This window comes from Psammomys obesus, unplaced genomic scaffold, assembly GCF_907164565.1.
Source record: "Psammomys obesus unplaced genomic scaffold, mPsaObe1.curated_primary_1811, whole genome shotgun sequence".
Taxonomy (NCBI): Eukaryota; Metazoa; Chordata; class Mammalia; order Rodentia; family Muridae; genus Psammomys; species Psammomys obesus.
The window spans coordinates 536,104-559,501 of NW_026596356.1; the positions used below are offsets into that span (position 1 = coordinate 536,104).

General features: G+C 42.3%; 1 protein-coding gene across 1 annotated transcript in view; it reads left to right on the plus strand.

The window, feature by feature from the left end:
* Positions 1–23,398, plus strand: part of Dnhd1 (dynein heavy chain domain 1) — a 69,732-nt gene that overhangs the window by 8,573 nt on the left and 37,761 nt on the right. The window contains exons 7-17 of the mRNA XM_055597453.1: positions 9,647–9,901; positions 10,002–10,139; positions 10,271–10,322; positions 13,700–13,962; positions 14,048–14,291; positions 19,275–19,432; positions 20,125–20,250; positions 20,337–20,613; positions 22,336–22,463; positions 22,546–22,744; positions 23,122–23,216. Of these exons, the coding sequence (XP_055453428.1) occupies positions 9,647–9,901; positions 10,002–10,139; positions 10,271–10,322; positions 13,700–13,962; positions 14,048–14,291; positions 19,275–19,432; positions 20,125–20,250; positions 20,337–20,613; positions 22,336–22,463; positions 22,546–22,744; positions 23,122–23,216 (1,935 nt within the window). The remainder of the gene's footprint in view (positions 1–9,646; positions 9,902–10,001; positions 10,140–10,270; positions 10,323–13,699; positions 13,963–14,047; positions 14,292–19,274; positions 19,433–20,124; positions 20,251–20,336; positions 20,614–22,335; positions 22,464–22,545; positions 22,745–23,121; positions 23,217–23,398) is intronic.

A 23,398-nucleotide genomic window follows, 5' to 3' on the forward strand; every position in this document is an offset into this window, starting at 1 on the left:
TGTGTGTGTGTGTGTGTGTGTGTGTGTGTGTGTGTGTGTGTGTGTGTCGGCCAGAGGTAGATGGTGGTATGGTCCCCAATCACACTCCACCTTTTATTTTTGAGACATGGTCTCTCACTGAACCTAACACTCATCGGGTGTCTGGACTGACCAGTGAGTTCCAGGGATCCACCTGTCCCAAAGCCTGCACTAGAGTTTCATTCAACTTCCTACCCTGGGTGCTCGGATCTGAACTTGTGTCTTCGTGCTGCGCTGCAGCACTTTATGGTCCAAGCCTTCTCCCCACCCTTCTTAATCCTATTTTATCTGTGTCTGTCTACACATTTGTTTTCCAGGGTCACACTGACTACATTTTTAAAGCTTTCTGATTATGTTTTATATCTGGTATGGCAAATCCTAACCCTTTCTGCTCTTTAAGATAGTCCTGGATGTTTTGCCTCTTTGAATTCCCATATTAATTTTGAAATTAGATGCTTATTTTCTACAAAATAGCCCATTTATTGCACTTGCTTTTTTTTTTTTTCTTTCTTTCTTTTTTTCATTTTGTTTGTTTGTTTTGAGACAGAGTCTCTCTATGTAGCCTGGGCTGTTCTGGAATTCAATATGCAGACCAGAATGGCTCCTAATCCCCAAAGATCCACCTGCCTCTGTCTCCTAAATCCTGGGATTAAAGGTGTGCATCAGTGTTGTACTTTTATTACAGCTATCTTAACAGTTTGCTAATCAGGAACAGTGACCTCTTCATGTTTTGCATTTGTTACTTTCTTTTACCCACTAGGTCACATTTTTCCACTAGGCCATTGTTTTCTAATTATTGCTCCACCACCTTTCACTGTGGGTAAAAGATATCAGAAAAATTTTCAGAAATAAAAGAAAATTTTCAGAATGAGACAGATTTTTATTATTTCAAGATAGAAAAAGGGTTCTTTTTCTTTTTTTTTTTTCCTTCCTGGTGCTGAGAATTGAACCCAGGGACTTACATGTGCTAAGGCAAGTGTTGTAAAGAAAAGTGTTTCATGAAAATTATAAATCACAAAACATCAATGCATATTTCCACATTAAAATTTAAACTTTAGTACCAAAACCATCATTTAAGAAACAAAAGGAGAGGGGCGGGACAAGATGGCGGCTCTAGGAGAACACAGCGTCTGAGAAGCAGGACAATATTTTCCATACAGCGACCAAGAGATTGAACTCTGGGCCCTAAAACAATAGCGATCATGTTTCCCAGGTGAGAGGAAACCCCAACGGCATGGGAATCAGTCAGGTCCACGCTCAGGTCCCCTAGCCAGAACCCGGAAGAGATCCCAGGTCTCGCAGGCACTAGGTCCCCAGACCAGAGCCACATGCCTGCATGTCCTGATCACCTTCCCAGGCTGATGGGTGGGCACAAAAAACACCAGAGACTGGCAGTCCCAGTTTTGAGAAAACCCCACAGGGAAGGAAGGAAATGGTACTGACTTGGGTCACCCAGTCTTTCCCTGGAAAAAGTCCCACAGACCAGTGGGTATGAGCCAGCCATCACTGAACTGGGCTCCAACTGCGGGCACAGACAGTTGCTGCACATGCAGCTCTCCATAACAGACAGAGCTGTGCGCCCCAGGGCACCAGAGACTGAGAGTCCCTGTCCGGAGAAATCCTCACAGGGAACGAAGCAAAGGGGACTGACTTAGGCCACCCAGTATATCCCTGGAAAAGGCCCCGCAGACCAGCCCAACCCAGGGACCTGTTGCACCAGATAGCCTGCTGTTACCAGGAGAGCGGTACCCACCCACCACAGATTACCGCTTGGGTACTAGGGCACAGGGCCCCAACCTCAGACCTACAAAAGCCCAGAATCCCCGAGATCAACCCACAGATACTGCTCCAAGGAGAGACCAGTTATCCCTAACAAAACCGGCCAAACCACGGGACACACAGGTTACAGTAGCAGCTCACTAAATTTACAGCAAGAAACGCAGAAGCAGGGCAGCTGTCTTCAGGACTTCTCTGGGTGAGAGGAAAGCCCTCTCGACTAACAAGGACCACAGTTACCACTCAGGTCTCTATGCCTGACATGAGCTGTGGCAACTCCTGAAAAACACCAGCCATACACTGACTATACCAAAAAGCTAAGAAGGCTTCCTTCAGGAAAAACCATCTTCCTGCCAAGGGGATTCTCTCTACCACAGGATTCCAGGAACCACCAGAAACTAACCCCAAACACCTAAGATAGCCCAATGGGTAGAGGCCAGCATAAAAGCTCAACCAGCAAAAGCTAGAGCAACATGGTATCTCCAGAACCCAGTTATCCAGGGGCAAGTAGCCCTGGACACCCCAGCATAATTGAAATTCAAGAAGATGACCTAACATCTATGCTCCTGAAGAGGATAACAGAGGAAACAAATAAAATACGAAAAGACCTAGAGGGAGATAAACTCAAACAGATTATGGCCATCCGTAAAGAAATAGAGGAAGTTGAAGCCAAACAGTTTGTGGCCTTTAGGGAGGAAATGCTTAAATCACTGAATGAAATAAAAGAAACAGAGGATTGTTCAAACAAACAGGTGAAGGAATTGATAGAAAAACAGGAAAATAGAGTCAGACAGATGAAGGAAATCAACAAAACGGCTCAAGATCTGAGGATAGAATTAGAAAAATTAAAGAAAACACAAATGGAGGAAATTGAGGAGAGAAAGAACTTAGGGAAGAAAACAGGAACTATAGAGGTTAGCATAACCAATAGACTACAAGAGATGGAAGAAAGAATCTCAGGTGTGGAAGATACAATGGAATAAATCGATGTATCTGTCAAAAAAAATGTTAAATCTAAAAAATTCCTGACACAGACCATTCAAGAAATTCAAGACAACATAAAAAGACAAAACCCAAGAAAAATAGGAAGAGAGGAAAAAGAAGATTCCCTGCTGCAAGGCCCAGAAAATATTTTCAACAAAATCATTGAAGAAAATTTCCCCAACTTAAAGGAGAGGCCAATAAGAATACATGAGGCCTACAGAACACCCAATAAATTAGACCAGAAAAGAAAATCCTCCCGCCACATAATAATCAAAACAGTAAGTATACAGAACAAAGAAAAAATACTAAAAGCTGCGAGGGGAAAAAACCAAGTAACATATAATGGCAAACCCATTAGAATCACAACTGACTTTTCAACAGAGACTATGAAAGCCAGAAGGGCCTGGATGGATATCATGCAGACCCTAAGAGAACACAGATGTCAGCCCAGGCTACTATACCCAGCAAAACTCTCAGTCCTCATAGACGGAGAAAACAAAATATTCAATGACAAAAACAAATTTCAACAATACCTACACACAAATCCAGCATTACAGAAGACACTAGAAGGGAAAATACAACCCAAGAAAACTAGCTACTTTCAAGAACACACAGGAAATAACTAACCTCACTACAGTAAAACAAAAAGCAACCAAGCACACAAACTTATGACCACAGCCAACCTCAAAATCAAAGGATCTGACAGCCACTGGTCATTAATCTCAACATAATGGACTCAACTCTCCAATAAAAAGACACAGACTAACAGAATGGATGCGTAAACAAAACCCAGCAATCTGTTGCATACAAGAAACACACCTAAGTCACAAAGATAGACATTACCTGAGGGTAAAGGGTTGGAAGACAGCTTTCCAAGCAAGTGGACCCAAGAAACAAGCGGGAGTAGCCATTCTAATATCTGATAAAATAGACTTTCAACTAAAATTAATCAAAAAGAGATGGGGAAGGACACTTCATACTCATCAAGGGAAAATTCCACCAGGAAGACATCACAATCCTGAACATCTATGCCCCAAATACAAGGGCACCCACATTTGTAAAAGAAACATTAATAAAACTTAAACCACACATAAATCCCCACACATTAATAATGGGAGACTTCAACACCCCACTCTCAACAAAGGACTGGGCAACAAAGCAGAAATTAAACAAAGAAACAATGTCTCTAACAGAGGTCATGAATCAAATGGACCTAACAGACCTCTACAGAACCTTACACCCAAACACAAAAGAATTTACCTTCTTCTCAGCACCTCATGGAACCTTCTCCAAAATAGACCATACAGTTGGTCACAAAGCGAGCCTCAACAGATACAAGAAGATTGAAATAATCCCTTGTATCCTGTCTGGTCACCATGGAATAAAGCTGGACCTCAACAACAGAAATAGCAAAAAGCCTACACACACACACACACACACACACACACACACACGGAAACTCAACAACTTGCTACTAAATGACAGCTGGGTCAGGGAAGAAATAAAGAAAGAAATTAAAGTCTTCCTAGAAATCAATGAAAATGAAGACACAACATATCCAAACTTGTGGGACACAATGAAAGCAGTGCTAAGAGGAAAGTTCATAGTACTAAGTGCCTTCAAGAAGAAATTCGAGACAGCTCATTCAAGCAACTTAATGGCCCACTTAAAAACCCTAGAAAAAGAAGAAGCAGACACACCAAAAAGGAGTAGACGGCTGGAAATAATCAAACTCAGGGCTGAAATCAATCAATTAGAAACAAATAAAACAATTCAAAGAATCAATGAAACCAAGAGCTGGTTCTTTGAGAAAATCAACAAGATAGACAAACCCTTAGCCAAGCTAACTAAAAGGCAGAGAGACACCATCCAAATCAACAAAATCAGAAATGAAAAGGGGGACATAACTACAGACACTGAGGAAATCCAAACAACCATTGGGACTTACTTCAAAAGTCTATATGCCACAAAATTTGAAAATCTAAATGAAATGGACAACTTATTTGATCGATTCGACTTACCAAAGCTGAATTAGGAGCAGGTAAATCAATTAAATAGTCCTACATCACCCAAGGAAATAGAAGCGGTCATCGAAAGTCTCCCATCCAAAAAAAGCCCAGGACCAAATGGCTTCAGCACAGAATTCTACAAGACCTTCAAAGAAGAGCTAATTCCAGTTTTCTTCAAACTATGCCACAAAATTGAAACAGAAGGAACATTACCAAACTCATTCTATGAAGCCACAGTCACTTTGGTACCTAAACTTCACAAAGACCCAACAAAGAAAGAGAATTTCAGGCCAATCTCCCTTATGAACATTGATGCAAAAATACTCAGCAAAATACTTGCAAACCAAATACAAGAACACATCAAAGATACCATCCACTATGACCAAGTAGGCTTCATCCCAGGTATGCAAGGGTGGTTCAATATACGGAAATCCATCAACGTGATCCACCATATTAACAAACTGAGAGAAAAAAAAACCCACATGATAATCTCCCTAGATGCTGAAAAAGCATTTGACAAATCCAACATCCATTCATGTTTAAAGTGTTGGAGAGATCAGGGATACAAGGCACTTATCTAAACATAGTAAAGGCAATATACAGCAAGCCTATAGCCAACATCAAACTGAACAGAGAGAAACTTAAAGCAATCCCATTGAAATCAGGGACAAGACAAGGCTGCCCACTCTCTCCATATCTCTTTCACATAGTTCTGGAAGTCCTTGCTAGAGCAATAAGACAGTTGAAGGAGATCAAGGGGATACAAATTGGAAAGGAAAAGTCAAATTATCACTATTTGCAGGTGATATGATAGTATACGTGAGTGACCCCAAAAACTCTACCAGGGAACTCCTACAGCTGATTCACACCTTCAGCAAAGTGGCCAGATACAAAATTAACTCAAAAAAATCAGTAGCCCTCCTCTATACAAAAGACAAAAGGGCTGAGAAAGAAATTAGGGAAGCAACACCCTTCACAATAGCCACAAATGACATAAAGTACCTTGGTGTAACCATAACCAAGCAAATCATACAAAGACTTGTATGAAAAAAAATTTCAAGTCTCTGAAGAAAGAATTAGAAGAAGATATCAGAAGATGAAAAGATCTCCCATGCCCATGGATTGGCAGAAGTAACATAGTAAAAATGGCCATATACCAAAAGCAATCTACAGATTCGATGCAATTCCCATCAAATTACCAACACAATTCTTTACAGACCTGGAAAGAAAAATTCTCAACTTCATATGGAATAACAAGAAACCCAGAATTGCTAAAACAATCCTTTACAATAAAATATCTTCTGGAGGTATCTCCATCCCTGATCTCAAGCTGTACTATAGAGCAACAGTTATAAAAACTGCATGGTACTGGCATAGAAACAGAGTGGTGGATCAATGGAACCGAACAGAAGACCCAGAAATAAACCCACACACTTATAGACACCTGATCTTTGACAAAGATGCCAAAACCATACAATGGAAAAAAATATAGCATCTTCAACAAATGGTGCTGGTCTAACTGGATGTCTACATGTAGAAAAATGCAAATAGATCCATACTTATCACCCTGCACAAAACTGAAGTCCAAGTGGATCAAAGACCTCAACATAAAACCAGACACATTAAATCAGTTAGAAGAAAAAGTGGGGAATACCCTAGAACTCATTGGTACAGGAGAAAACTTCCTGAAAAGAACACCAACAGCACAGGCTCTAAGAGCAACAATCAATAAATGGGACCCCATGACACTGAAAAGCTTCTGTAAAGCAAAAGACACCATCATCAAAACAAAACGAATGCCTACAGATTGGGAAAGAATCTTCACCAACCCTTTATCCGACAGAGAGCTAATATCCAGTATCTACAAAGAACTAAAGAAGCTGAAAAGCAGCAAACCAAGTAATCCAATTAAAAAATGGGGAACAGAACTAAACAGAGAACTCTCTGTAGAGGAATATCGAATGGCAGAGAAACACTTAAAGAAATGCTCAACGTCACTAGCCATTAGGGAAATGCAAATCAAAATGACCCTGAGATTTCACCTTACACCCATCAAAATGGCCAAGATGAAAAACTCAAGTGATAACACATGCTGGAGAGGTTGTGGAGAAAGGGCAACCCTCCTCCCCTGCTGGTGGGAATGTAAACTTGTACAACCACTCTGGAAAGCAATCTGGCACTTTCTCAGACAACAAGGAATAGCGCTTCCTCAAGATCCAGCCATACCACTCCTAGGCATATATTCAAAAGAGGCTCAAGTACACAATAAAGACATTTGCTCAATCATGTTTGTAGCAGCCTTATTTGTAATAGCCAGAAGCTGGAAACAACCCAGATGCCCCTCAGCTGAAGAATGGAGGCAGAAATTGTGGTACATCTACACAATGGAATATTACTCTGCAATGAAAAACAAGGAAATCATGAAATTTGCAGGTAAATGGTGGGACCTGGAAAGGATCATCCTGAGTGAGTTGTCCCAGAAGCAGAAAGACACATAGAGTATATACTCACTCATATAGACATGTAATATAGGATAAACCTAGTAAAACCTGTACACCTAAACAAACTAATCAAGAGAGAGCACCCTGACTAAAATGCTCAATCCCCATCCTGAAAGGCAAAGAGGATGGACATCAGAAGAAGAAGAAAACAGGAAACAACCTAGTAACCTGCCACAGAGGGCCTCTGAAAGGCTCTTCCCTGCAGAGTATCAAAGCAGACTTAATGGCCAACTGTTGGGCAGAGTGCATGGAATCTTATGTAAGAAGTGGGAAATAGTAAGAGCTGGAGAGGACAGGAACCCCACAAGGAGAGAAACAGAACCTGAAAATTTGAAGACTGGGGTCTTCCCAGAGACTCATACTCCAACCAAGTACCAGGCATGGAGATAACCTAGAACCCCTGCACAGATATATCCCATAGCAGTTTAGCATCCAAGTGGGTTACATAGTAATGGGAAGAGGGACTGCCTCTGACATAATCTGATTGGCCTGCTCTTTGATCACCTCCCCCAGAGGGGGGAGCAGCCTTACCAGGCCACAGAAGATGACAATGCAGCCACTCCTGATGAGATCTGATAGACTAGGATCAGAAAGAAGGAGAGGAGGACCTCCCCTATCAGTGGACTTGGGGAGGGGCATGCATGCAGAGAGGGGAGGGAGGGTGGGATCGGGAGGAGAGGAGGGAGGGGCTTATGGGGGGATACAAAGTGAATAAAGTGTTATTAATAAAATAAAAAAATTTAAAAAAAAGAAACAAAAGGAAAAGCATTAGGCACATAGAGCCACTCTGTCTGCATGGAACAGAATGAAACCTTTCCCTGGTGGATGCAGGGGAAGGAGATGAGAGCTCAGCAAGGCTGACAGCTGCTACTAATCTATTCAAACCAAGATCTTGACTGGTGCTTAATACATGCATTCCACTGCTCCTTAAAATACAACATTTTAAAAACTATATACAGATTATGTTTTTCAACAGCAATTATTTTTATTAGTATGGTTTTATGCTGATTAGCAACTAGGGGACCCTTTTAATGGAAGGCATTATATTCTTTCTCTAAACATTTATAGTGGATGTACTATATACCAAATGTTATGTTAATCAGGCAAGAAAAGGTTATGACAGTAGAGAGGGTATGTCTTACAGTTTTCTAGATGATGACAAAGTGTTAGAGCAGTGGTTCGAAACCTGTGGGTCATACCCTGCAGGAGTTGTATATCCAATCTCCTGCATATTAGATATTTACATTATGATTAGCAATGGTAGCAAAATTAAAATTATGAAGTAGCAACAAAATAATTTTATAGTTGGGGGTCACCACACATGAGGAATCATTTTAAAGGGGTGCAGCAACAGGGAGGTTGAGAACCACTGTGCTAGACTGAGGCTATGAAGTGAGAAACACTAAGCTTGGAGGGCACCAATAAAGCATGGAAGATAACACTATCACAGTTTTGAGGACATGTTTTCTTAGGGTCCAACTGACTCTCAGAACACTGAGACTTGAGTTCATGAAAGTGTAAATACAATGCACAACACCAGTCAATTCTAACCACAGGCTCAGAGGAGCATGGCAAGGAGCAGGAGAGCATCAAAGACCATATGGTCCATCTGGCTAAACATGGCCTTCTCTCTTAGGTTCCTCAACTGGACAAACGTAGAAACTTGAAAACTCTCAGCCTTTGTCAGTTTAAAATCTTCCTAGACTGAGAAGAACCCATAAAGAGATCCCTCACACCAACTTTCTTCAATGAAGTCTATGTCAGTGTCAATAGATAGTTTGTAATAGAGCATAAGGTGACACTATGTGTCTCAGCAGGCTCCATTACTCCAGTCCTGATGGTTAGAGTCCAAATCTGCAATCATTGCTGGGTTGGTCATGCAATCTTTATCTACTCTTGTGATACTTCCTATGTTCCTATACTCAACTTTTTCTAATTGGGTTCCATCCCAGGGTTTGTTTATATATTTGCTCATTTGTTTGTTTTGAGGCATGATCTCATTATAACACAGGGTGACCTTTAGCTCCTGATTTTCTTGCCCACATCTTGAAAATGTTGGCAAGAAACATCTTGAAAATGTGCCACCAGGGTGGGCTGCCTTATCTTGTGGCCTTTCCATGATAGGCCTAGCCTATCACATTAACATGTGCCTTCTGAATGTAAGTCCTCTATTTTGTGTCTTCTCAAGTCATTTAAAAGTGTATGGAGTCAGTCTCTACTAAAAAGGAGTATTCCACAAACATATCTAAGTTCTAGGTTACAGACACTAATATCTCACTGTTTGCAGGGACCAGTGAGTAGCTGCTTTACTTCCCATCCTTCTATTTCCAGTGAGTTTTCTTTCTTCTACCCTGAAAGATTCATGAAGACACATACCAAATGCAACAGGGTATACAGGAGCGACTGCAAAACTGGAACAGGATCAGGAAAGGCCAAGGCTCCATATACCTTCACAGGCTGCTGTGCAGGCAGCTGGAGAAGAAGCAGAAGCAGGCAGAAACATGGTTGCTGAAGCTGGGAAAGTTTGCCCGCCTGATTGACTACATGATTTGTCAGAACCTTGTTTCCATTTTAGAAGAAGAAATAACTTCCTTTGTAGCCACCACTTTTCAGGTGAGGTGGTGGGTGAGGTGGGAAGGCAATCAAGAGCTAGACTACCTGGGGAGGTGCACTTTCATCTGGCTTGCAACCTCTCCTGATCCTTCTTTTGCAGGCCCCAAGGAAAAACCCCTTTCTCTTAGCACAGCTTGCTTTTGATGACAATGGCCATTTGTCTCCTGTGCCCTGTGTTGAAACTATAATCCAGAGTCTCACTAAGAGCCTGCATTCTATCAAGACCTCTGCCTTAAAGGTTTCTGAATTGGGCAGGGGATGGGCTCTGGAAATTCCCACTCCTCTTCTCTATGGAATCCGAAGTTCTCAGCCTGCTTAGAATCTCATTGTTTTTCTATTTCTGTTCCTTCTCTGTCTCCTGACATGAAGGTAGTGAAATCTAAAGACCAGAAGACCTCCAGAGATCACCTGTTCTTTGAAGGTACTTAAAGGGACCGAGACAGGAAATCTGAATGGAGGGAAGGGGCACGTGTAGAGTGCAAAAGGCATGGAAAGTGGACAAGAGGCTCAGGCAGTACAGGCCAGACCTTGGATGCCATGGGGCAGCTCTAACCTGGGTACTGTACATGCTTCTTAGGAACTAGAAGAGTCTGGAGGGAGCTGTGGTCACTAATTCATGTGCTCAGTATGTGCACATGCTCAATAATTCCTGCACTTTCGTAAATAAGTGTGATGGGAGGGTGTGCAGATACATTGTCTGCCCCCTGGTTCACTTCAGAGTCCAGGTATTCTTCAGTGTCACACTTGCATTTTATTTGCTGTTGACTTTTATTGCTAAACCAGTGTGTGCTTGTCTCATGAGCTCTGCTTGCTCAACATCTGCTTTAGCTCATGTGGCTATGTTATTTCTGATAGGACAATTCATCAAGGTTTTGAGATATTAATCCTCAATTTAAAAAACTTTAAGAATGATTTATTTATTCTTATTTTATGTGCATAGGTGTTTTGTCTGCATGTAGAGGGTGTTGCATCTCTTGAAGCTGGAGTTTATAGACAGTTGTTTACAGAGCTGCCGTGTGGGTGCTGGGAATAGAACCTGGGTCCTCTGGAAGAAGAGCCAGTGCTCTTAACCACTGAACCATCTCTCCAGCCCTAATCCTTGGCTTTGTTAATCATCAGAAAGAAAATTCATCTTGACATTGCCTTTCTTCAGGGTATTAATGCTGTTATAAAAAAAAATCACTAGAAGTATTAGATACCTTTTAAGTTTCCACCCAAATGGTATATCTTCATGAAGAAGAATAAAAGCTGAAGTTAATTTTAGGGGATCATTCACAAGAAGGAAAAGGTTCTGGAAAAGAAATCTGTATTTTATATAGATAGATACATATAGATCACATTTGTTGGGCACATGTTTTCAAAAAATAATATTAGATTAAGTTAAGTGACAAAAAGTATTGGTGTCTTACATACTCATAAATGCTGGTATCTTGAGGCTATGAGTGGCTTGGCCCACTCACTGATCTTGGGACTTAGGCTTTTTTCCTAGTTGTTAAAAATATTACTCATCCTAGGTTTCTAATTGCTTTGTCATTTTCACGTGAGGATTTGTGGTGATTTCAAAATGGCTTATACTACCATCATCTCAGAATCCCTTCTGATGTTAAAATTGTTATTGTTTCTATATGGAAGAAGCTATCAGGTATTGTAGGCAAGAGCCAAAGCAAGAAAAGGCTAGAAGAATATTGTAGTAATGTTCTCTTGGGTTGCTGTCTGGCCAAGGAATTTGCACATTCTTGGATGTCATTGAAAGAATTGAAAGAGCACACACAAACAGCAAAGCAGCCAGAAGTTATAGAGTCAGTGCAGGAAACGCTGCAAGGGAGCAGCAGGCCACCTGGGCTAGAGTGACAAGCACATGTGGCTTCCTTTTGTGGGGTCTGAGAAGGAGGAGGAGGGGGGGGAGGAGGAGTTATGCTAAGTGGCTAGTGTGGTTAATTCTTTGTTTAAACCAATAGGGTTGGGTTATGTAAACTTAACTTTGCTGTCATATTTTTTCCCATGATGCATCTGATTTTAACCATATAAGCATGCCAATTACGCACAGGCATAAATGGTAAATAGAGAATTTACTCTAAAAGTTCACTCAGAACCAAGACTGGTTCATGCAGAACTGGCCCCTGCCTCTCTGCTTCCTAGATAGATTCTGCAACAAGCTTGAATGGAAACTAACCACAAAAGGGGAGCTACCAAGAGGGTTGCTAAGGGTAATAACCCATTCCATTGTTTGAAGTGGAGTCTATGCTTCAACTATAACCGTGCAGTTGGGGTCCCAGGTTGTTTCGATGGAGCCGGTGTGCAGTGCAAGCCAAGCAAAGCTCATGCTTCTCAGCTACCCCCATGCTTGCCTGCCTCTGTAATGGCAGTGAAAGACAATGGTGACTTAGCTTTGGTGAAATTGGTCTAGTGATGGTAGATATGAGGAGAATTAGTTGGATCTTAGGTATTGTTTGAATGTAGACCTCATGGTGGTTTGAAGAAGAATGGCTCCTATAGGCTCATATGCTTGAATACTTGCTTCTCTGCTGGCAGAACTATTTGGGAAGGAGTGTGCGGATGCTTTTACCAAAATCTCAATTATTCAATTTCATTAATAATTGAATAATTGATCAGTTATTCAAATTCGAAGACTCGGGAGCCAGATGCTGGGGTGAAAGCTTTCAGCTCAGAGAGGTAGAGAAGCACCCAGCTGACCTTCCCACTTGGCTGATGTCCCAGAAGGAATCCTCAAACTATATCCCCTTCAAACTAAAAGTCCTTCCCTTCTACTTCCTGTGTGCCTCTCTATCCATCCTCTTGACTTTCTCTCACTTTCTGTTTTTTCCTATGTTCACTTCCTGTCAACTGGTTGCTTGCTCTGCCTCTTGACCTACAGTTGACTTTATTTAATCCTGTTTACAATATTTAAGCAGAAAGCTCTTGGATTAAAGGTGTGTGCTAAGGCTGAGCCACAACACAACTAAAACCAAGTTTGTTTGTTTGTTTTTAAGTAAACAACACAATCTCAGGATTCACAGTGTGATCAAATACCCTGCAACAGTGACCTTGTTGAAGGAGTGTCGCAGGGACACGATTTGAGGCTTCAGAAGTTTCCTACCCTTCCCAGTGTGTTCTCTGCCTCCTGCTTGTGTTTTTGAGATGTGAGCTCTCAGCTGTTCCTGCTGATAGGCTTTTTCACTAAAAATACTGACACTGGCAATTAACCAGTTCCTAAAATGTTATGGGGAGAACCCCAGTCTAAGCATAATTCCTTAAGGTGGATATTGGGAACTGGCATCGTCAACCAATATGCCTCTGTGCCTCCCTCTTCTCTGTGACGTAGAGGCTAGACCACTCTTAAGTGCACTTGCCAGTGCCCTTGCAGCTGGACAGCATGTGATATAGGATCCACCAATTAAATTCATCTGAGTTTTCAATTCAGAATTAAGTTGGAGGAAAGGCAGGTTATAGCCCATGTGTGGTGATGTGGTAATGACTCCAACTTGCCAACAGGCCAGATTCCAGACAGTCAGCCTGCAGCTTTTCAGATCTCCTAATTATTCTGAAACCTACTTAATAAATTGTAATAATTTCCCTTTCTGCTTACACTAGACACATTCTATTCTCAACATGTGCGTTCTGTCTGATCCACTCCTCTTATGGATTTGCTGTACTATGTTAATTGATGTTGAGGATGTACGTATAGACTTGCTCATAAGCAGGGTACAGAATCATGATATGTGATAAGTGTGTGCATTCACAGAGAAAGGTTGTGTAGGGCTCTGAAGGGTGCTCATGGACTATTATGTGCTCCACTAGACGATAAGGACCAGGACTCAAATGCTCAATTCCTGATGCCCAAGTTCCATGGAAAGCCCAGCGATGCTGTTCACCTCTTCTGTGGCCCGAACGTAGGATTTGTGTGGACATGGAAGTCTCATGCAATTACTGATGTCCTAGAAGTCCGAGGGCACCGGCTACGGGGTCAGTATCTGCACCCCAGTTACAGTCATGTGCAGAAGGACTTGGACAACAATGCTTCAATCCAACAAGCACTGGCTGTGCAAAAGGCGTTCCTGGAGGTGAGAGCAGAACTGGAGGAGTGTGCTGTTGGCTGCCAGCTTCCATTTCAGCTACCCATCTCTGTTACACCTTATTTGTCCTTAGGACATGCTGCAGGAGGTGAGGGAATTCTGCAGTGAACAACAGTGGGTAGAAGGCATCAAGGAGTTTCTGAAAGCCTGGAACCATCAGAAGCTGGAGGACCTGAGAGGATCTCCCATCAAGGACTATGTAGTACTGATATGCCAGCTGAAAGACTGGCAGGAACGTGTCTCCAAGATGCCTCTCCAGTTGCTGACAAATGGCAAGCTGCTGCTCCTGAGTGTCCACGATGTTCAAGCACAGCTGGGTAAGTGTTCTTGTCTTTCCTATGTCTTCCTTCCTTCCATCCTTCCTTCCTTCCTTTCTTCTTTCCTTCCCTCCTTTCTTCCTTCCATTCATGCATACAAGTTACCTTGGGACTAGAATATCCTTCAGGGACCTTTGGTTCAGGCCTCCCAAAGCTCAAGCTTCCAAACCCCTTCTCTTTGCCATCAAAGGTATGGTTACAAGGACAGCCTCTGCTTTACATCCTTCATTCCCTGTATTCATTAGGAACCATGTTCCAGTTCATGAAAACAGTTCTATTCTTGGCTGTCATGGCAGTGTATGCCTGTAATCGCAGCAGAGGCAGGTGGATCTCTGTGAGTTTAAGGCCAGCCAAAATGAATCCAGGACAGTCAGGGCTCTGTTACACAGAGAAACTTTGTCTTGAAAAATCAGGCATAAAATTAAAATAAAAAAGAAGAAGAAAAAACATTTCTATTCTTGTAAAGAAAGGTCAGACCAAATATGACTAAGAAGCTTAGGCTGAGCCTGGGTTTTTTTCATGGAGTCTGGGGAGTCTAGGGTGCCCCTTTCTTGAATGTAACAGTGCTCAAATTCCTTCCACCATCTACATGTGTGAAAAGTTACTCTCTCTGTGGTTGCCTCACTCTCCAGTAGTAACCTCTCTGGACAGTTACAAAAGCACATTCTTCCTAGTTAATGAGGGCTCTTCTCATCTAAAGCAGCTGCTCTGGCCCAGTTCAGTATTTTGAATATTTGGTCCGTTCAGAATTCTTTTTTTTTTTTTTTCATGTTTTTATAATTTTTTTCAACTCCCTCTGAAGTTATTCTCTTATAACTCTAGAGATTTGTGAATTCTGATCATTCCATTTGCTTAATCTTTTACTCAATATTTTTTACAGAGTTGTGGGTTTATCAGCACATAATGTAGGCACTCAAACACATACAGGAACCAATAATAAAGAAATTTGTTTTAAAACAATTCAATAGTACACACATAATTTTACTATTTAAGTGTAATAGAAAAATTACACAGTTAGGAAATGATGGAAACATTTATTATTTTTTTTGTCTACCTTATTTTTTTTTAACTTTTAATAATTACACTTTATTCACTTTGTATCCCCCCACAGACCTCTCCCTCCTCCCCTCCTAATTCCACTTTCCCTCCCCCTTCTTCATGCATGCCCCTCCCCAAGTCCACTGATAGGGGAGGTTCTCCTCCCCTTCCTTCTGATCCTAGTCTATCAGATCTCATCAGGAGTGTACTGTCATCTTCTGTGGCCTGGTAAGGCTGCTCCCCACTCAGGGGGAGGTGATCAAAGAGCAGGCCAATCAGTTTATGTCAGAGGCAGTTCCTCTTCCCATTACTATGGAACCCACTTGGATACTGAACTGCCATGGGCTACCTCTGTGCAGGGGTTCTAGGTTATCTCCATGAATGGTCCTTGGTTGGAGTTTCAGTCTCAGAAAAGACCCCTGGGCTCATATTTTTTGGTTCTGTTGCTCTCCTTGTGGAGCTCTTGTCCCCTCCAATTCTTTCTATCTCCCCCTTCTTTCCTTCATAAGATTCCCTGCACTCTGCCCAAAGTTTGGCTATGAGTCCCGGCATCCACTTTAATATCCTGCTGGGTAGAGTCTTTCAGAGGCCCTCTGTGGTAGGCTCCTGTCTTGTTCCTTATTTTCACTTTCTTCCGATATCTATCCGATCTGCCTTTCTGAATGAAGACTGAGCATCTTCTCCAGGGTCCTCCTTCTTGCTTAGCTTCTTTAGGTATACAGAGTTTAGTATGATTATCCTATATTATATGCCTAATATCCACTTATAAGTGAGTATATATACCATGTATGTCTTTCTGCTTCTGGGATAGCTCACTCAGGATGATCTTCTCCAGTTCCCACCATTTGCCTCCAAATTTCATGATTTCCTTGTTTTTAATTGCTGAGTAGCATTCCATTGTGTAAATGTACCACAATTTCTGTGTCCATTGTTCCATTGAGGGACATCTGGGTTGTTTCCAGGTTCTGGCTGTTAGGAATAAAGCTGCTATAAACATGGTTGAGCAAATGTCCTTGTTGTGTACTTGAGCATCTTTTGGATATATGCCTAGGAGTGGTATAGCTGGATCTTAAGGTAGCACTATTCTTAATTGTCTGAGAAAGTACCAAATTAATTTCCAAAGTGGTTGTACAAGTTTACATTCCCACCAGCAATGGAGTAGGGTTGCCCTTTCTCCACAACCTCTCCAGCATGTGTTGTCACTTGAGTTTTTGATCTTAGCTATTCTGATGGGTGTAAGGTGAAATCTCAGGGTCATTTTGATTTGCATTTCCCTAATGGCTAGTGACGTTGAGCATTTCTTTAAGTGTTTCTATGCCATTCGTTATTTCTCAATTGAGAACTCTGTTTAGCTCTGTACCCCATTTTTTAGTTGGATTACTTGATTTGTTGCTGTTTAACTTCTTGAGTTTTTTATATATTCTGGATATTAGTCCTCTGTCAGATATAGGGTTGGTGAAGATCCTTTCCCAGTCTGTAGGCTGTCATTTTGTTCTGATAATAGTGCCCTTTGCTTTACAGAAGCCTTTCAGTTTCATGAGGTCCCATTTATTGATTTTTGCACTTAGAGCCTGTGCTCTTGGTGTTCAACAGGAAGTTGTCTCCTGTGCCAATGAGTTCTAGGCTCTTTCCTTTTTCTTCTAACAGGTTTAGTGTGTCTGGTTTTATGTTGAGGTCTTTGATAGACTTGGACTTTAGTTTTGCAGGGTGATAAATATGGATTTATTTGCATTTTTTTGCATGTAGACATCCAGTTGGACCAGCACCATTTGTTGAAGATGCTATCTTTTTTTCTATTGAATGGTTTTGGCTTCTTTGTCAAAAATCAAGTATTCATAGGTGTGTGGGTTTATTTCTGGGTCTTCTATTTGATTCCATTGATCCACCATTCTGTTTCTATGCCAATACCATGCAGTTTTTATTAGTATTGCTAGTACAGCTTGATATCAGAGATGGAGATACCTCCAGATGATCTGTTGTACAAGATCATTTTGGAAATTCTGGGTTTTTTTTGTTTCTCCATATGAAGCTGAGAATTTTTCTTTCAAGGTCTGTAAAGAATTGTGTTGGTATTTTGATGGGAATTGCATTGACTCTGTATATTGTTTTTTGTAAGATGGGTACCTACAATTCCATGCACATGCCCCCACCACACACAAAATACACAATTAAAAGTAATAAAAATAAAAAATTAAAATTATGGGGCTGGAGAGATGGCTCAGGGGTTAAGAACACTGGCTGCTCTTCCAAAGGTCCTGAGTTCAATTCCCAGCAACCACATGGTGGCTCACAATCATTTATAGTGAGATCTAGTGTCCTCTTCTCGTACACAGGCACACACACAGGCAGAATGGAGTATAAATAATAAAATAAGTCCTTAAAAAACACAAAAATTACATTTATATATTTAGTGTATGTGTGTGTATTCATATGTCATGGTGCATGTGTGCACAAGCATAAGTGTGTTGGTATGAAGGTCAAAGAACATTCAAGACAGTCAGTTCTTTTCTTCCACCATTTGGGCGCTGAGGCTTGAACTCGGGTTGTCAGACTTGCTGGCAAGTACCTTTACCCATCTGAGACATCTCTACAGCACCGTTATTCCTGCTTCCTGAGATGATGAATTTGTTCATATTACTAAGTGCAGATTATCTTCCAACCCTATGTTCACTTGAACTGTTCTTCTTAAATCTGCAGAAGCTCATGCTGGCATTGGTGGTACATGATAGTAAGATTCTGTATCGAAAAACAAAACAAAACCAAACCTTAATGTCTGCTTTGATACACTGCTAGGTAGAGTCTTTCAGAGGCCCTCTGTGGTAGGCTTCTGTCCTGTTACTTGTTTTCTCCTACGTCCAATGCCCATCCCATTTGTCTTTCTAAGTGAAGATTGATCTTACCCCGGGTCTTCTTTCTTGTTTATCTTCTTTAGGTGTATAGATTTCAATTATGTTTATCATATTTATAGGTCTATATAAGTGAGTATATACCATGTGTGTCTTTCTCCTTCTGGGATACTTCACTCAGAATGATCTTTTCTAGATCCCACCATTTGCCTCCAAATTTCATAACCTTCGGCAAAGTGCAGGGAATCATATGAAAGAAGGGGGAGTTAGTATGACCTGGAGAGGACAGGAGCTCCACAAGGACCAAATATATCTGGGCACAGAGGTCTTATATGAGACTTTTTCTCCAACCAAGGACCATGTATGGATATAACCTAGAACCTCTGCTCAGATGCAGCCCATGGTAGCTCAGTATCCAAGTGGGTTTACCTAGTAAGGGGAACAAGGACTATTTCTGATATGAACTCAATGGCAGGCTCTTTGACCTCCCTACCCCCCCAAGGGAGGAGCAGCCCTGCTAGGCCACAGAGGAGGACTTTGCAGCCAGTCCTGAAGATACCTGATACCAGGGTCAGATGAAAGGGGAGGAGGTCCTCCCCAATCAGTGGACTTGGAAAGGGGCAGGGAAATGATGGAGGGAGTGTGGGATTGGGAGGGAATGAGGGAGCGGGATACAGCTGGGATACAGAGTTAACAAAATGTAACTAATAATAAAAATAATTAAAAAAGGAAAAAAAATTTCATTCCCAATAAAGCCTTTAATGAAATAAAAAAAAAAAAACCAAACCAAACAAATAAACAAACAAAAGAAACAGAAAAAGGTAGCTTTACTCATTTTTCCTCGGCAGAGGCCTCCTCAAGCCTTTTCAGGGCCCCCTTCCCTTCACTATGCTGGGCTGGAGGCTCTAGGCAACTCAAGAGGATTTAGCACACTAAGAACCCCCTATGATTGTCTCTTTATGTTCATTTTATGTTCAAGTGCTTACCTTTCTTGTCATATTATGAGGAAACTTCCTGTCTTGTCCAGTCACTCTTGTACACTAATGCTTACATACTTATTTTCTACACATCCTCTAACACCATATTACCTTGTTATCAGAATCTAAGTTAAATAACACAAGGAAGAGCATTCTTGACCAGGTGCAAAGTGAATGCTGGAGCCGTAATCATAAGCTTATGACAGAGCTGACGGAATTCTTGCGGGTCTTCCAAGCCATCAACTCAGACATTCATACCATTGCAAAATGCTCCCAAAAAGTGAGTGTTCCTCATCTTTCTTCTTCGTATATGCAGGGCCTAGCCTGCTCAAAGGCTCAGCACACTCTTCTTTAGATATCTGTTGAGCTCTTTATGGGGTTTAAGGATATTAAACAATGCTTACGTATGTCATCTGTCCTTTCTGATTCTTGCCCTGGTTGTGTAGTGCTGTGCTTCCTCATGTTAGGAGCAAAACCCAAAGAAACAAGATCGACTCTTTCTTAAGACAGTGGTTCTCAAACTGTAGGTCACGACTTCTTTGGGGTCAAGCAACCCTTTCACAGGGGTCACGATTAGATATTCTCCATATCTGATATTTATATTATAATTCATAACAGTAGTGAAATTATAGTTACAAAGTAGCAACAAAAATAATTTTATGGTTGAGGGTCACTGCGACACTAGAAACTGTATTAGGAAGGTTGAGAACCACCGCTTTAAGAAATGTGGTTTCATACCTTGAGAAAGCTGGTCAGTTAGGGATATCTTGCCCTATCATCAGGTCTGGGAGATAATAACTAGACAGCCTTTAAGACCTGACTCAGAAAGGATTCTGATTTTAGATAACCCTCTTAATCTCAAATGGTTTAAAGGCTGAAGCTGGGTCTGGAGTCTCCAGATCCCTATTCTGGAAGATGAGATTGCTTCTTGAGGGTTGTTGGGGTGCTGATCTCATGCTGTAACCTCTGCAGTTGAATGAAGCCAATGAGCAATATGGCCAGCTAGAGGAGCAAGTAGAATATGTCAGGTCACTTCATGAACTCATCCGCAACCACTGTGACTTTTTCATCGCTGAAAATGAGACCCTAGACATCTCGGTGAGAGAACAATTCAAGGATTCATTCAACTGTCCTGGCCTCCCTCTTCTATAACCACACCTCACATTTCTCTGCTTGCCCTACAGCTTCTGGATATGTGGGAGACATTTCAGTTTGAGAGAAGCCAGGCTTCAGAGTTCCTGCTCAGCAAGCGAAATTCCATTGTGCCCAGGCTGCAGCAGCTGATTGCATCGGCATTAGGAGAGCTGGAAGGCCTGCTGGAGAAGGCCTTGTCTGGTCCCTTCATGGATCCTTCACAAGAGCAGAGGAACACTGAGCACCAGCTTGCTGCCTTGGAGCATCAGTTCCTGCACACAGTTGACAACTTCAATGGCCTATGCCATGCTTATGTCACCTTCACTGGTACTGATCCTCACCTTATCCTCTTTGATCCTGGGATGGACTCCCCAACTGAGATAAGGGCTGGGTCCTGTGTCTTCTGTGATCTTAAGCAAGCCTCAGGGATCACATACCTCCACTGGTCAAACAAATATTGCAGGACAAAAGCCTCACTGGTTGTATGTCCTAGGTGTTATATTAGTTGGGTACGGGGAGTTCACAGTCTGGAACGGAAAGCCAACAGCTGAACGTTTCATTCAAATGTGATAGGGCTGGGATTAAATGCTGATTCTGTGTACACTCACTGTAAAATTTAGCCTTTGTGTAGCCGTGGTCAGTGTTGTCCTATTTCAAGCAGCAGGTCATAGATAAGAACAGGCAAGATAAGATCTTGATGTGGTTGGTAACCACTGCCTCCAGCCAACATTACCTAGAAAAGAGACTGGTGACAGCTTCACTATCCCACAGGATGAGAGCAGGACAGGGCGACTGGGCTGAACCCAGCCCTCCTCTGCAGGACTGCAGCGAGGCTGCTTCCCTTCTGCATTTTTCCTCTTGTGCAGTCACTTTTCTCTTGAGAGGATGCATTGTAAGGGTCAGCTCTCAACTGGACCTTTCGGCTAGTTGGGGACCCTAGAAACATCCTATATCAGTAACTTTCTTTTCTTTCTTTCTTTCTTTCTTTCTTTCTTTCTTTCTTTCTTTCCTTTCTTTCTTTCTTTCTTTTTTTTTCTGGAGTACTGAGAAGCCTTCAGTCCATATTCTAACTGATGTCAACCTTAGACTTGATCCTTTCTGTTAGGAGTTTGGAGTATTGGTGGAAAAGCAGGGTAGAGGACCTAGGCCATGTGGTCCAGGCCCACCTAGGCCCAGGGAACTGCATAACAGTATGTTCATTTCTTCTGTCACCAACTCCTCACCTAATCCCAGTTTTTGTAAAAACAATCTAGTATATTAGAGCCCGATGATTTAGTAACCATCCTCAATTTCTGGGAGTTTATTCACTTATTCATTCATTCAACACTTACTTGCTTAGTGTCTGCTATGTGCTGAGCTCAAAGTACATCAATGAACAAATGGCAAAATACCTTCTGTGATGGACCCAATATTGCAGCTGGAGAAGAAAGATGCTGAATAATAATTATAAATTAGTAATTATAATAAACTAAATTAGCATATTAGAAAGTGATAGGTAACCTAGAAAAAAAAAAGTAGCAAAACAAGCAAGAGTGTCTGAAAATTCCAAATGGCTGGAGACCATTGTTTTGTGGGATAGTCTGCATAGGCCTCATGAAGAAGGTACTGTTTGGGCAAGGACTTGGAGTTGGAGGTGGTGAAGCTGTGAGTGGTGGCAAGTGGTGGAGAACTCTGTGGCAAGAGTTCTATAGAGAATGAACTGCAGGTCAAAGGCTCCGGCAAAAGGTAGTATGCCTGCTATAGAGCTGAGCTATCGTCAAGTCCACTGTGGCTGGATTTGAGTGACTAAGTAGAGACTGTAATAGAAGGGATCCCTCTCCCCTCCCTGTTGTCTGTCTGTTTGTTTTATTTTTTAATAAATAAAATATGGTGTTTCCCTAGGACTCCTTTCTTTGAAATGATTGCTCTTTGTGTGGCCCCATTTCCACTGCTGAACTGAGGGACTTACATAAGCATACCTCATCTTTTTTTCTGGACTTTTGCTCATTAAGGGCTTTTGACTAACCCATTCCTCTAACAACCCAAGTCTCAGCCAGCCCTATTCCACAGGGGATAAGAGTCCTGTGACTCCACCCGCTTCTGGGAGCCGGCCTATAGTACAGCAACAGCGCATCTGGCGGCTCTACCGAATCATCTCTGAAAACTTCAGCGAGTGGAAGTGCATGGCTTTTTCCAAGGTGCTGACACTCCTCCTGGGGCAGAAATTGGCAGGTGGAGGTGGGAGGGCGCCAGGTTGGCGATGAGCTCTCCTCTCTGCAGTTCAACCTTTCTATGGCCCGGGAGAAGATAGAAGCCTGGCTGATAGAGGCTGCGCGGCTCAGCACAACCTTGGGACTGCAGAGCCCTGTGCTACAGCGCTGCATGCGCATGCTCAAGGAGTTTGGAAGCTACCTGCCCTTGCTCACCAAGCTGAGCAACTTCCAGCTGCAGAACTTCAATTGCCAAGCTCTCTTGAGAGGTGTGTTTGGTAGAGGGATGAGGAAAAAAACAGTGTTTGTTGCAATTCCCTGCTGCTCCTGCTAGAAACATTGCTCCTCCTCCCGTCTTTCCCACATATATTAAGCTCTTTTCAATCAGAGGTAACATATTTCTTTGCTCCCTCATTACAATACAGGGTCCTCTCAACCAATGGGGATTGGGCACAGGCTGCAATCTCAGATCTGGGCTTGAGTCGTGCCCTGGACCTTGGCCTCTGAGTTCTTGGCTCTGGGTTGTACTCCTGATCTTGCACTGTGGTCCAAGCTAGTCTGGGCTCAGGGTAGAAATAAGCTCAGGGATATGAGTGCAGTTCAGCCATGTGCTGGGTGTTGTTCTGACTACTCTGTTCTATCCCAGCGTTAGGGCTGGGAGGTCTCCAAAACCTGAAACTTCTCACCCTTGGCCGGCTGCTCAACTGTCCACTGCTGGAGTTTGCAGAACGAATCAATCAGGTGGGTCCACAGGAAGGGAAGGAGGTGGTTGGAGCCAAAACTTATAATAAAGTCAGTCAAGGCCTAGCAGTGTCCCTTGGGCTATGGGGACAGTGGCTGGCATGTAGGTGAGAGGGAAGTTGGGACTAAAGACCTTCCTGGAGGGTAGGAAGAGTCTTCATCCATCTACAGGTGAGGATCTG